General features: G+C 35.1%; 1 protein-coding gene and 1 non-coding gene across 3 annotated transcripts in view; one reads left to right on the top strand and one right to left on the bottom strand.

The window, feature by feature from the left end:
* Kif27 (kinesin family member 27) overlaps positions 1 to 15,751 on the bottom strand; it is an 82,370-nt gene that overhangs the window by 37,837 nt on the left and 28,782 nt on the right. For both annotated transcript variants that reach the window (XM_027955618.3, XM_071600532.1), the window contains 5 exons: positions 11,644 to 11,841; positions 7,860 to 8,029; positions 7,279 to 7,382; positions 4,387 to 4,542; positions 628 to 833 (listed from right to left, as the gene is read on the bottom strand). In XM_027955618.3, coding sequence (XP_027811419.2) covers positions 628 to 833; positions 4,387 to 4,542; positions 7,279 to 7,382; positions 7,860 to 8,029; positions 11,644 to 11,841 — 834 coding nt within the window. The remainder of the gene's footprint in view (positions 1 to 627; positions 834 to 4,386; positions 4,543 to 7,278; positions 7,383 to 7,859; positions 8,030 to 11,643; positions 11,842 to 15,751) is intronic.
* Trnaa-agc (transfer RNA alanine (anticodon AGC)) lies at positions 13,156 to 13,227 on the top strand. The gene has a single exon. It is a non-coding gene; the product is annotated as a tRNA-Ala (tRNA).

The raw sequence follows: 15,751 nt of genomic DNA, 5'->3' as shown, positions 1-15,751 counted from the left end.
CTCAAAGAACCTGAAACGTTTTCCTTATACGAAATCTCTCTGTAATAAGATATTTCTCTCTTTCTTCTTTTTTTAAGCTAGGGACAGAATCCAGGGTCTTACACATATTTGTCAAGTCCACTGGGTTACATCATCAGTCCTAGAATGAAAAGTTTAACTGTAGCCATTTCTGAAAATACAGCTAAATTTCAGGCATTAGAAAATTAAGGTTGAGTTGTAGGATCCAATGTTATTAACCTTTCTTAAACCACGCAGTTATAATTTAAACAATTCCCATTTGTTGAGTGTCCACAAAGCACCTGATGCATTTTAAACCATTATTTAATCTTTTGTCCTTCAGAAAAGGATACTATTTCTTTGGTTATTCTTTATTTCTCTCCATGTGGTTTTTGATACCAAGATTAAAATAAAACACTTCTCCAATAAATAAAAAACTACTCAGATTGTCAATTATGTAAATCAACCAGCACAATGGGAAAGAAAATTGCCACCCAATTTCTCTTACTGGTAAAAACTGGATGTCTTTCTTCTCTCCTAACATGGTACAAGAATCCTCAAAGCAGGATCCTTAAATAAGGAAAAATATCTTATTTAAGCAAAGAAGAGTTTAAAAAGTTTCTTAGTTACCTGGACTCTTAGCTTTGCTGCATCCATCTTTTTACGGAACTCTTTCTGTAACTTTACCTTCAAAGCAACATCAGAAAGATCTTTGTTTTCCAGTTCCTGTAGCTGCTTTTGTGTTTCATTTAATTCCACTTTTGCCTGTTCTGCTTCATGTTCTAGTTTTGTTACTTTCAGAGAATACTGTTTGCTTACAGACTTGGCATCGTTACCTTCACCATAATGACAGTAATAACAATTATGAATTACATAAAAAAAACATAAAAACATAAAAATCTCTATTCTAAAACTCCAGCTGGGCAGAGTTACCATTTAAGCATCACATTAAAAACCCAGCTGTCCCCACCCACTCCTATTAAACACAGCTTGCCACCAAGACTCTTAAATAATTAGTTCCTTAATGATTGTTCCCATCTGGTGCCATTCAATCTTTTCACTAGTTCTGTGTTTTAGTGTGGCATTTCTAATCCTCTGAATTTGCAGTTGAGTTTTTCTTGCATCAACATCCAGTTAAAAGGATATTTGGGGTGACTTGTCCTCTTGCTCAGTACACTTTGGCTTCCTGATACTCACAATCTGTGTTCTTGAATTTTTAAAAACATTATTAAAATTTATTTTTGGGGGGGATACTGAGGATTGAACTTGGGAGCCCTTCACTACAGAGTCACATCCCCAACCCTATTTTATTTAGAGACAGGGTCTCACTAAGTTGCTTAGTGCCTTGCTTTTGCTAAGACAGGCTTTGAACTCATGATCCTCCTGCCTCAGCCTCCCAAGCTGCTGGGATTACAGGTGTGCACCCTGGTGCCCAACAAAAACATTAAAATTTTTAAACGTATCAAAAGAAAATAATAAAATGAATCCCCATTGTTTAGATTCAAGAGTTATTAACATTCTGTCAGTTGCTTCAATTAAGTCTTCTTTTGTTATATTTGCTTTATATATAAAACAATCCCAAATGTTATATCATCTTATGTTTATATTTCAATAAGCATCTATATGAAATGTGGATATAACCATAAAGTCATATCAATACTGATAATGACTAACAATACTGATACCTACTAATTCATATTTAGGCTTCTCCAATTATCTCAACGTATCTTTTATAACTGGTGTATTTTAATCAGAATCTAAACAAGGTCTATTATACAGCTGATTCTTAAGTCTCTTAAAGAGTCTTTTAATCTACAGCAGACAGATTCTCTCCTTTTTGATTACACTGACTTGTTACAGATGAATTCTTTTAAAATACTTTGTGAATATTTAGAACATAAGAGAAAAAACATGATATAGAAAATTCTATATTTCTTTTCATTTTAAGCCCAAGTATTGACTCTAAACATTTGGTTTTGATTTGTTCTGGAATGAAAACTGTCTCTGAACTAAATTGACAAACTCATGGAAATAGGAATCTAGAGTTCAGGGAACAAATAATCACCAGGGACAGTTTATGACACTATTACACAATTTGTTACATTGCTACATGAAAAATCTTATAATTTTTGATGAAAAGGAATTACTGAACTAAACACACAGTGAACTATGAATATCTGACTAAAATACATATAACTGGGGACTGAGAGTATAGAGTATAGCTCAGTGGCAAAGTGTATGCATAGCATGTATAAGGTGGTCCTGAGTTTAAGCCATGGAACTCTGAAATAGATACATAAAACTAGAGCGCATTTAAATAAATCATCTTGGATTGTTCATCAATCATTCAACAGACCAATGTTTTATCAAGAAAAAAAATACAGTGCCAATTATACAATGATAAAATGCTAAACTGCCACTGACTGTAAGACACATTCTGATTTCAGATATTAAGATATGGAAAAAAGTATATGAGAATTGATGAAATACAATATACATGTGCTGTTGTATTGCTGGCTGTAGTAGTTGCTACTTGAAAAGTAAGCACACCGTGACCCTTTTGCTAGTCACTATCTCTGAGGATCTTTAGGAAAGCTTCAAACTTTTTTTTGGTATTAAGAGTTTGAACTCAGGACACTTTAACACTGAGCTACATACCCATCCCTTTTTGTATTTTTTGAGACAGGGTCTTGCTAAGTTGCTGAGGCTGGCCTCAAACTTGTGATCCTCCTGCCTCAGTTTCCCAAGTCACTGAGATTACAGGCTTGCACCACCACACCCAGCTTTTCCAAAGTGTTCTTGGTCCTAATGAGTAAGAAAAAGAAGACTCTATGTACACTTAGGTGTCCTGTTTTAAAGCAACAAAAATAGATATACCAGGCAGAAAAGCATGCTTGTTCAGTGAGATTCATGGCGAGATAACAACCCTGAAAAAAAAAATAATTTATTCTAGGGATAAATATTCTCACAGGCACTGTCCTGAAACTCTATGGATGGAGAAGGCAATTCAACCCCTCGATCAACTCCTAGATATTCCTATGAGGAGTCAAATGGCATTTTGATCCTGCCTGTGAGATATGAGCATTATCAAACTCAAAACATCTGGTAGGTAAAGTAAGGATGACGCCTAACACATGTGTCACTAGGAATGAGGAAGAGAAGAGAAAAGCTTTGGCAAAGCAGAAGAGGTTAAGAAAGGAGAATCAACAGCTAGAAATCAAATTTGAAGGAAAGACAAGTGGGAAAGCAGCTTTCTTCTTGCTGAGAGCAGATTTGAGGCTCATCTTAATGTATGTAGTTTGATTGTGATTACACTCTTGGGCTTGAAAAAAAATGAAGATAATGTTTCCTTCAGTTCTCCAATGAGAACAGATAGTTGGAGTTACGGAAAAGAAATGCTAGTGTCTTTTATTCTTTTAATTTTCTACTGAATTTCAAAGTGGTCAAGGCTGATCCTTTGAGTATTTGGGGAAGAAAAATCAAAAGTCTAAATTGACCTTTGTAAGGCAAACCTAATTTGGGGGAGGACAAGGAGAGGATACCATACATAACCCAATCAAGCAGAATGTGAGACAAAGAGCTAAAAACTTGGCTCACCTAGGAGAACAGCTCCCAAGAGCAAATCCTCATGTCTTTAGAGAAATAAAAATTACCACCATCTAAAATATAATGTTAAAAATTAACATTAAAAATGAACTAAGTCCAGCCATGTGTAGCTGGTACAAACCTGTAATCCCAGCAACCTGGAAGGCTGAAGCAGGAGGATCAAAGTTCAGTCAGCCTAAGCAACTTAGCGAGACTTGTCTCAAAATAAAATTTTAAAAAAAGGCCTGAGGATGACCACCCCTGGGTTCAATTTCCAATACAAAACAAAAACTAAGTCAATGATGATTAATAATTTGTTTAAAGAAATTTTTATTTATTTTTTAGGTGTAGATGGACACAACACAATGCCTTTATTTTTATGTGGTGCTGAGGATCGAACCTGGGTCCCACCCATGCTAGGCGAGTGCCCTACCGCTGAGCCACAATCCCAGCCCATGATTAATAATTTAAAACAAATAATTATTACAATTTTGTTAGAATAACATCTCAGATGTATTCTTAGATGTTTAGTATTTTTTTAAACGGGAAAAATATCAAGTGTCATAGAGTTTCAGCACAACACAAAGTTCATACTGGCTAGAACACATTATAGATAAAATCCACCCTAATAAAATTCTTTTAATAACTAACCTCCACATACTGGCTCTAAAACACACCTTGCCATACCTAATCCAGTCTATATTGCATAGTGCTGAGCTTCAAAAAGTATAGTAAATGTTACCACATCAAAAGCAATTTTAAAAGTTTTCTCTCTCATATAACCTGTTCACAGGACACTATTACCTGTTTTTATTAATTCTTTAATCAGATCTTCCTTCATCTTGATGTTAATTGTAAGTTCTCTCATTTTTTGTTTAGCTTCATTAAGTATGAGTTCTGATTTCTTTAATTTTTGCAAATTCAACTCTTGACTCTCCCGGAGATATTCAATCTTTAAATCTTTAAAATAAAAATAACAAAACTGAGAACAAAAATATTACTGATCATAAAATATTCAAAAGTAGGGTTTTAAAGAAAAGAAGAACAACCAAGTGTGGTGGCACATTACTCTAATCCCAGTAACTTGGGAGGCTGAGGCAGGAGAATCTCAGGTTTGAGGGCAGCCTCAGCAACTTAGGCTCTCAGCAGTTAAGTGAGACCCTGTCTCAAAATAAAAAATAAAAATGGTTGGAGATCTCCAGTACCAAGACAAACTAAAAGAAAAGCAAAACAAAACAGTTTAGAGGTAGCAGAGGGAGGACAAAAAGGAAGGGAAGGAAAGAGGAACAAAATACATAGGAATTGAGACTTCAGCTTTCTGGCTGACAGAGTTTTTATTTCCTTAAAATATGCTTTAGTTGTATCTCATAGGTTTGGATACTTGGTCATTGCGCTTGACATGAGTTCTCTGAGATAGGTATAAAATCTCCAGATGGGGAGAGGGGTGAGTTTTTTCCTATTAACTGCTAGTTTTCTTGTGAACAGAGAATGCACCGAATATCCTGCTTCTGAGAGTGTGGTCCAGCAATGTTTGTCAATGTCCTGCACCAGAATGTGCCGCAGTCTGGCTGGGCACAAATGCCGCAGTCTGGCTGGGCACAAAATCACGAGCCACCACACAGCTTGTAGATTCAAACAGCAACTCTTTATTCCCGAATTCACACCAGCCGTCTACAATCACGTTCTGGGGAAATCCACGTTCTCTGCCCAAATCCACCTCCACTGGGCTTCTGTCCCAAAAAATACTGTCTGAATCCCGTGAGAACTCAAGGGGAACTCAGGCAGCAGGATATGCCCTATTCCCAGCAGGAATAATCTTAAACCTGGACCGCCCTAAACCCGATTATCCTAAACCGGGAACACCCTAATCCGCCCTGGTCCTTGAGCAAGGTCACCTACATGCAATGTCACTGCAAAATGTCCTATTTCCACGAGTCCTTCCACTAAGCAACATGGGGTACGCTGGCAAGGAAATTGTCATACCTACTTGGCTAATGGCTCCCAGCATCTCCCCCCTTCTGATTAATTAAACAACAAGCAATGTGGCTTAAGGACCGTGCCTGGTAGGTTGTCCAATTCAACATATGGTTCTTACCCGTCATGGGAAAAACTGACCTTTAGGCGTCAGCCTCCTGTCTTAGGTTGATACCACTGCAATTGGATCATACCCGTCACTGACTACCGGTCCAGCATATAGCCATACTTGTGGATAGGTCTATGCACCAGTGGGGGGGTGAGGTTCTTTGCCTCACCTCTGTTGGCCCCCAAATTTGGCCTTGGTGCCAGTGGGGAGTGAGGTTAATGTGGCTTAAGGACCGTGCCTGGTAGGTTGTCCAATTCAACATATGGTTCTTACCCGTCATCGGAAAACTGACCTTTAGGCGTCAGCCTCCTGTCTTAGGTTGATACCACTGCAATTGGATCATACCCGTCACTGACTACCGGTCCAGCATATAGCCATTGGCCCCCAAATTTTAGACCATCACTAGCAAAAGGGAGGAGGATACAGAAATGCCACGACACCAAGCCAATTGATGGCTCCTTGGGAAAAATTGCATCACTGGTGACACCATTAGCAAAGATATGTCAGCACTACCACAATTAACATGGGGTGCGCTGGCAAGGAAATAAAAATTGCATCACTATAAGAATGTAAAACAACACTGTCATTAACATCTGTTTTAGTTTGGCTTACTTTTTTTTTTCTTTCAAGGCTAGGCTTTCTCAATTAGTATATTTATTTATATTCAGGCATAAGTTTCTTTTCTGATTGCAGACAAGTAACAAATGGCTCAAGAATAACAACTCAAATAACATCTTTACTATTTCTACATTTTGAGATTAGTTTTATTTATAATCAATTTTTGGTAAATATTATACACACAGGCTCTTAAACAGATGTTCTCTTTTTTCACACTATAGCACTTATCATGTTATTTATATTCCCTATAACCTTATTTTTTCTATATTGACCAGTTTTCAGTCATCGGCAAAGAGAGATAAGTTAAATTATCCTATTGTACTATATAGTTTTTGCAACATAATTTTTTATTTTTCAGTACAAGGGATGGAACCCAGGGGTGCTCTACTACTAAGCTACATCCCCATTCCATTGTATTTTTTATTTTCAGACAGGGTTTTGCTAAGCTGCTGAAGCTGGCCTCAAACTTACACTCCTCCTGCTTCAGCCTACCCAGTAGTTGGGATTACAGATGCACCTGGTTTCAAGATAAATGTTTTTGATGCTGTTATGCGATGCATAAAAATACTCATCAATTTTGTTCTAAAACATCACAAGCACCCAGCAGACAACTGGGTTTTAAGACCAAATATATCACTAATGGTAAGCATATGTGCCAATGCAGAGTAGACACCTGAAAGATTACTTACAGTGTACTTTAAAGTAACCAAGGGTACAAAGCATTATCAACTCAAGTCTATAAAATATAATCTCTATTCAAAGAGAGACTGTATCTTAAGACAGAACTGATAGGAAAAAAATTTTATTAAGGAACAAAATTTTATGAAAAATATAGGTAGAAAAGAGAATATAAAGGAAGGTCTACCAACCAGGAAATCTTTCCTATCAAGTTCCAGTTTTGAGAGTTCATAGATACTTCTTAAATTATTGACTGAAAAAAAAAAGCAGTGTCTCTCACAACCACTAATTTAAATTATTTGAGAAAGTCTGTATACCTTTACTTCCCAAACTTGACTTTTGTGCTTCATCCTGAGTATCATTCAGCTCGACAAGAGAACAAACAGAACTTGGCTTTTTAATCCACGGATGACTTCTACACCTTAAAAAAAAAAAGAAAGAAAGAAAAAATCCAGTTAAAGGGTAATTTGTGTTTATAATCTAGCCTCAAATTAATTTCTCCAAGAAGTAACAGTAATGTTAAAAAATTAATTATATAAAACAAAGCAGGACCTTATTAATGTTCTTCAAAATAAAAGGACGTCCCCCAAATTGGATCCAGTGGGAAGTCCACCATGTTTGCTGCTATTCTGGAAGCAGAATTCAGAAAGCCAAAAAATTCCCTCTGAAAATTAGAATCTAATAACTACCAAAGCTCTGAAAGCAAAATTATTTTTCAATTCTAAGACGTGTTACTTTTGTTCAAGCACTATTTTCACAACATATTAGATGAAAGTACATTTAACAAAAAACTACCTGTTCTTTTATTAAGTGAAAAAGATACACTTTAATTAAAAAAACTATTGCATCATGTAATAAATATAATGATGCTTATTAAATGAGTCTATATTTAACATACCTAGCTCTACATTTCTCTTGACCTTCTGATTCTTCATCATCACTGTTATCAGAAAATTGGCAGTGAAGGACTTCATCTTGTTCTTCTATATGGCCCAACAGCATCTCACTTCGTGTTCGAAATCCAGCAAATATTTGATCCAGAGAGTATGTAGGAGAGCTTGTATAGACCTTGCAAGTGATTCCCCCACCCAACAACAAAAAAAGTGATTTTTTAAAATGTTTATTTTATCCTATTTTCAAAATGTTTTTAAAGAGGTTATTAAATAGTTACTTAAAAAATAAACAATCAGTGAAAAATGCTCCCCTAAAAAAGGGTCAAAATTAATTTCACAATATTGTTGTGCCTCATGGACACATACTTCTTTCAGAATCCACACAGCTCTTTCTCTTCTAGAAAGGTCTTCTATCTTCAATATTAACTTCATAGAAAATAGTATTCAAAAATAAAACCAACCAGGCATGGTAGTGCATGCCTGTAATCCCAGTGGCTCAGGAGGCTGAGGCAGGAGGATTGTAGGTTCCAAGACAGCCTCCTCAACTTAGCAAGGCTGTACGCAACCTATTGAGACCCTGTCTCAAAATAAAAAATAAAAAGGGCTGGTGATGTGGCTCAGTGATTGAGTATCCTTGGGTTCAATCCTTGATACCAAAAAAGAAATAAAATAAAATAAAACCAAAGGGACGGATGGAAAATATCCCAATTTAACATAGTACAGGTACTTCCCAACAAATATACCCACCCCTCAATCTTCCCTGTCCAGAATGTTTAGAGAATTGTGAGATTATTGCTAAATTTCTATATCCCCCCTCATAGGAATAAATACAGAACTATTGCCACTCCCTCAGCCAGAACAAACATTACCAATTTGAAAATCAGAATGCATATATTCATACTTGTCATACGATAGTTAGATACAGCTGAATTAATGTTTTAATGTTTGATATATAATTGGTAAAAAAATCTTCTGTGCTAGTCTAAGGATTTTCTATATTATAACATGCTTCTATTGGAAAAGCACTTCAAGTGCTTAAAAAATGACTCTGGAAAACAAAAGCAATGAATTAGATAGAAACTGCTTTTATACTTTTGTTCGGGGTTCTATTACTCAGTATTTTCATTTTATCACCTCTGTTACCAAACATTAGGTGACTTCTCAGAAAAATAATAAAATCTTAGATGAGCATTCAATTTACTAATGCAAGACATCATAGAAGCTGTTAAAATTACAACATATAGTAGAATATGTATATCGCACGGTAGTTCAAAGTTTAATCTCTTGACAGTAGGTCCCTCACACATCCCTTCCTCAAAAAGCCTTCCTGTTACTAAAGATCCTCTTATTTATATCTGATTTTTGTGACCCTGCTGTTGGTCACTAAATGGCACCATCTATCACATCAACTCCATGATGGATAAGGGGTAAAGTTTTCTAGGCAGCTCCCAGTTTGAGGGAAAATGTTATGAGGGAGAGAAAGTCTTCCCAGAAGAACCAACTCAAAAAGTATATATCTAACAAGTATAATGTACCCAGCATGGTGATCTGTCCTGTAACTGACAAGCATCAAGTTTTTTCTTGTCGGGGTCTGGGTGTCCTCTCAAGAGCAAATAAAACCTTTTGTTCAGAGTCAAACTTAGTTTTCTGGGATTGTAATTTGCCTTTAACTTTTCTTATTTTAAAGAAAACCAAACAGCCAAGCTTAATGATGAACACTAAATAAGATCTGCTTATTTAAGTTTATTTTTTAAATGAACTCATTTTTAAATTTTTTTTAGATGTGTAGACCTTTATGTTATTCATTTACTTATATGTGGTGCTGAGAATCGAACCCAGTGCCTCACATATGCTAGGCAAGCGCTCTACCACTGAGCCACAGCCTCAGCCCTGTTTATTTAAGTTTAAATCAAGATTTGGTTTTGGACTGGGGGTGTAACTCTGCAATGGAATGCTTGCCTATGCTTGAGGTCCTGGACTCTACCCCCGGTGCCACAAAAAATTTAAAATCATGCTCTTATGAGAGAATATTTAATGACTATCAAATGTTCACAATATGTTGTTAAATGAGAAAAGCTACTAATGACATACATGTATGACAAATATTATACTTTTAAAATAAATAAGATCTTTTCACTTTTTCCCTCCAAAATGTATAAGTAAGCATATAAGAAATAAAGTTCAAATTCTTTATATAATTGATTTTAAATTGATTAAAAGTCATTTCCCCCCTTTTCATCTGAAAGTATTTTAAGCTGAGGAAATATTTCACATGCCAGATTATAATTACTTCAAGAAAATACTAGAGGTAGACAGCAGGAAAAAAATATTTGAGATGGAAAATATTAGCTAGACTTCTGGCAAGGAGAAGAAATCCAGGAGAAAATTAAATTGCATTTTAGATGTACTATTTGGCTTAATTTAGCTCATTTTGGTATTCGAAGTGAAACCTTCCCCTCACTTTTAGAACACTGGAACAACACCTGAACATGTGGGCCCTGCCATCATGCCTGACTTCTCCTGGCTGCTGCAGTGACTGATACAAACACAAGAGGTGACCAGGATTTCTAGATACATAATAGGAGCAAGAAAATTCCCAAACTGCTTATCATATGGCCTTTGTATCTCCTTCCTTTTCCCCCTTCTTTTGATGGATGGTTCTTTTAGGGTAGAAGGAAATATTTTAAAACAAAACTAAAAATTTGCTTATTTGAAGCAATGACTGTGGAAGTTTTTATTCCATGTCTATTTCAGATCTAATCAAACAACTTGTGATAAGGAATAATTATAGCCCATTTGATTCAAATATATGAATTGTCAAGATCATTGTACTGTCATGTGTAACTAATAAAAAAATAAAAATTAAAAAAAATTATAATAAAAATAAAAGAAGGGGCTGGGCTTGTGGCTCAGTGGTAGAGTACTTGCCTAGAGCACTGGGTTTGATCCTCAGCACCACATAAAAATAAATAAATAAAGTGATTGTGTACATCTACAACTAGAAAAATAAATATAATTAAAAGAAAGGCTTAATGAGGACCTGGGTTCAATCCCCAGTACCACAAAAAGAAAAAGAAAAAAATGACTTAACCCTTCTGGCAGAGCCCATGGAGCCCTAACTCCCCAGAGAGAGAGACAATCAAAAACAAAAAGCAAAAAACAACAACGACAAAAAACCCCTCAATTAGCAAATAAAAGAATGGACAGAAACAGAAAAATTTTCAAATTACAACCAATAATTGAAAGAAAAGGACTTTTTAAATATAGAAGATAAAAATTATTAAATAAATTAATAGATATTTGAAGCCTACAAAGAATTTCTTTCTTCTTAGTCTATGAAAAAATCTGTCATATTCAACCATAAAGAAAGTGTCAACTGAAATAATAACATTTGTTTAAAATTTAAAATCTAAGCACTTAAAACTGAAAAGCATACAGGCAAGGATAGTATCTATCTTACTCACTCTGTGACATTTGGGCCTGGGGCACCATGCATATGCTGAGGATGCCGTTTACCAGGCATTGCAGGTACTTCAGAGTCAGCATCTCATGTAAACCCTCTATACGGGCCCCATCATGTTACCCCATCCTTACAGATGCTTACTCAGGTTCAGCAAACATCCAGGACTACACAGCAAAGTTGGTATTCACACTCAAGTGTAAGAGAAAGAGATACATAAAAGTTCATAAATCCAAACAGAAAAAAACTGCTAAGACTGTAGAACTACCCATAATATAATACTATAAACAATTTTTTTTTCAATCTCAAAGAAAAAAATAGAACTGTACCTTCCTGGAATCTTGTCTTGATGGAATATAAATATAATGCCCCAAACGAGTATCAAATGGTACAGTATATGGTCTTTTTTCAGGGATCCTGGCATCAGGCCCATCTCCACAACTTTCTTTAGTCATCGACAGGTTAAGTTTTGTTAGTTCTTCACTCAGTTGATCCACAAGAAGCTGCTGTTCTATTATTTTTTCATTCTTTGTAGAACAGAGATGAGAATTTGAATAGAGAACCTTAGCATATGTAATTAAAAATCAATTTTATAAGGACTGGAGTCGTGGCTCAGTGGTGAGCACTTAGCTAGTATACATGAGGCACAGGGTTCAATCCCCAGCACCACATAAAAAAAATAAACAAACAAAAAAAAAGGGTATTGTGTCCATCTACAACTAAAAATATTTTTAAAATAAATAATCAATTTTATATTGACCAAAATCACAACTATCTTAACAGTACAGTCAAACTTCATTTATCCAAAGGCTATCTTTCTGCTTTCTGGTGTTCTTTTTTTTTTTTTTTTAGTGGTTATTCTAGAATGAATTTATATATCTATATATATACATACATATACACACACACACACACACACACATACACACACACACACCATTCTCTTTTTTGTAATCTTTATTTTATTTTTATGTGGTGCTGAGGATTGAACCCGGTGCCTCATGCATGGTAGGCTCTACCTCTGAGCCACAATCCCAGCCCCAAATTAGTACCATTCTAAGTGGCAAAAATCTTTTGAATAGTAAACAAGTAAGCAGCCAAAAAAGTCAATACTCAAAGACTATACCCCATCCACTGTGATTAGTTATTTTGCCACTGTGATTGGAGTAATTTAATTAGCTATCTCATGAAGAATGGACTTTTGGAGTAAAATCCAAGAAGAAACAAGAAAGCTGAAAGACAAAATATCAGATTATAGCAGAGATGTCGGCAAAGGAGAAAGTGCAGTAAAGTGAAAGCTTTTCATTAGTGAAAAAGAAAATCAGAAGTACAAAGAAACAAAAGATAACCAGCCACAAAAGATCCAGGGAGGAAGAAAACTTGGAAATCAAAGGCAGAATGAATTATGGGTCATGTGTGTGGCAGGAAGGTAGTGTTTTATGTATCCTTTAAATAATTTTTTTTTTTTAGAGAGAATTTTTTTAATATTTATTTTTCAGTTTTCGGCAGACACAACATCTTTGTATGTGGTGCTGAGGATCGAACCCAGGCCGCTTGCATGCCAGGAGAGCACGCTACCGCTTGAGCCACATCCCCAGCCCCTAAAGAAAACTTTTGAAGTGTTTCTAATCCAGAAAGCTCTCTTTGTTTTACCAAGATAAAATTATGTAAACAAAAAACTGTCATTCATCTCAATATTTCATGTATACTATAATGTTTAATAGGGAGAAAGAAAAAACCTAAAATTTCATTGTTCATACTATACAATAAAAATGCAATCTTATTGAAAACTATATATTCAGATAACTGAAATAACACCAAAGGTATGTCAGTTGAGGGCTGGGGATATAGCTTAGTGGTAGAGCACTCATCTAGCATATGCAGGGTCCTGGGTTCAATCCCCAGTATCACCACCACCAAAAAAAAAAAAAAAAAAAAAGTATGTAAGTTAGAAGTGTTAAGTGGAATCCCTACATTGCCTGGGAAAAGGGCAAAAGTACTAATTAATATTAGAATTTAAGTCAAGAATGAACAATATATTCTAGAATATCCACTAAAAAATAGAATAAAAGTACAACTTATAAGTTAATGGAGAAAACAACAAAAAATTTAAAAATAACCAACTGATCCAAAAGGTTAGAAAGGAATAAAAAAAAGGAACATAGATAGAGCAGAAAGAATAAATATTATTTATTAACCAAAACATAAGAGCAATTATGCTAAATTCATGAATGAACTACATAAGATAGTAGTAAAGACAAAGACTGACAGAGAGGACTTTTAAAATTAACCATATGCTGCTTATAATAAATATAAATTAAAATAGACAAGATTAAAAATAAGACTTTTTTATACATTTATTTTTTAGAAGTAGTTGGACACAATACCTTTATTTTATTTATTTATTTTTATGTGGTGCTGAGGATCCAACCCAGGGTCTCACGTGTGCTAAGTGAGTGCTCTATCACTGAGCCACAACCCCAGCCCCAAGTTTTCTTAATCAATAAAAAAAGCTGGTGCAGCTACAGTAATATCAAAATAGATATTTTGATATTAATTCAAAAACCATTAGAAGCATCAAAAAGAGGGTAACAAAATTATAAAAATGCCAATTCACAAGGGTAAAATAACAGTTCCCCTAATTTATATATACTTTGACACATATAATGCAAAAATTATCAGTATTACATGAAGATTTATGAAAAATCACAGTGGGAAACTTTAACATCACTCTCTAATGACATAACAAAAAGATGAAAAAAGTGAATAAAAATACACATATGAATAACAGGATTAACTGTACCCAATGACTGCAGAACAAACATTCTTTCTAAATGCAACTATAACAACAACAAAATTTGGTTTTAAACTTAGCCAGAAAGCAAGTTTCAATATATTGAAAGTGTTGAAATCATTCATGCATGGTATGCTATCTGACCACTGGCAATTAAACTAAAAATTAATAATATAAAATTTAAAATTCCCCAAAGAGAAATAAAATAACTGTTATAATTCAAAAGTCAAAGGAAAAGTCAAAATAAAAATTAAGAAATATTTTGAGCTGAATGTAGAATTCAAGTAAAGATAAGATTAGGAAGACTTATATAAGGTGGGTGTGGTAGTATATACCTGTAATCCTAGCTGCTCAGGAGGTTGAGGCAGGAGGATTACAAGTTCAAAGTCAGCCTCCGTGTTTTGGTTTGGATGTGAGATGTCCTCCAAAAGCTCATGTATCAGACAATGCAAGAAAGTTAAGAGGAGAAATGATTGGGTTTCGAGAGAGGTGAATTAATCCCTGATAGGATTAATTGAGGATATTGAGGATGTAGTAAGGTGTAGTTGGAGGTGGTGAGTCATTAGGGGGTACCTTTGGGATATATATTTTGCATCTGGCAAGTGGAGTCTCTCTCTATGCTTTCTGATCATCATGTGAGACACTTTCCTCCACCACTCTTCCACCTTGATATTCTAACTTACCTCGAGCCTTGAGGAAGGGATCTAGCTATCTGTGGACTGAAACTTCTGAAACTGTGAGCCCTCAAATAAACTTTTCCTCCTCTAAAATTGTCAGGTCATTTAGTCACAGCAGAAAAAAAAAAAAAAGCTGACTAAAATACTCAGCAACTTAGCAAGATCCTGTCTTAAAAAAGAAAAAGGGTTGGAATATGGCTCAGTGGTTAAGTGCCCCTAGGTTCAATCTTGATTAAAAAAGAAGTCGGGGGAGGGAGGGAGGGAGGAAGGGAGGGAGGAAGGAAGGAAGGAAGGGAGGAAGGAAGGAAGGAAGGAAGGAAGGAAGGAAGGAAGGAAGGAAAAAGAAAGGAAGGAAGGAAGAAAAGAAGGAAGGAAGGAATAACTTTAAATGCATATATTATAAAAAGTTAAAGATCAATGAACTAATCATCCATCTAAATAAGTTAGAAATACAGCAACCTCCCTCCCTGCAAAGTAGAAAAAATTAAATAATGGGCAGAAAATAATGAAACGATGAACAAATCTACAATATTGAAAATATGAATAAATATTTTCTGTGGTGCTAGGGATCAAACCTAGAGCTTCATGCAAGAGCTCTATCACTATACTACATCCCCAGCCTGAAGATTCTAATAAAATTTTTAAAAAAGCAACTTAGATGCTATCTCAAAATAAAAAATAAAAACGTCTGGGGATATAGCTCAGTGGTAAAATGTCCCTGGGTTCAATCCCCAGTACCAAAAAATAACAACAACAACAACAAAAAAACATTTCCACAATGAAAAATTCTCATCCAAAAAGCTTTAGGTGTCAATTCAAACATTTTTTTCAATTCAAACATTTAAGGAAGAAATAAGACCAATGTTTCACATATCCTTCTTCCAAGTTTAGAAAAAGGGAACACTACCAAACCTATATTAGAAGGCCAAATAACTTGTTGCTATATCTAAGAAAAATATTATAAGA

The sequence above is a fragment of the Marmota flaviventris genome, chromosome 13, assembly GCF_047511675.1.
Source record: "Marmota flaviventris isolate mMarFla1 chromosome 13, mMarFla1.hap1, whole genome shotgun sequence".
NCBI classification, from domain to species: Eukaryota; Metazoa; Chordata; class Mammalia; order Rodentia; family Sciuridae; genus Marmota; species Marmota flaviventris.
This window is presented reverse-complemented; position numbering and strand designations above follow the sequence as displayed.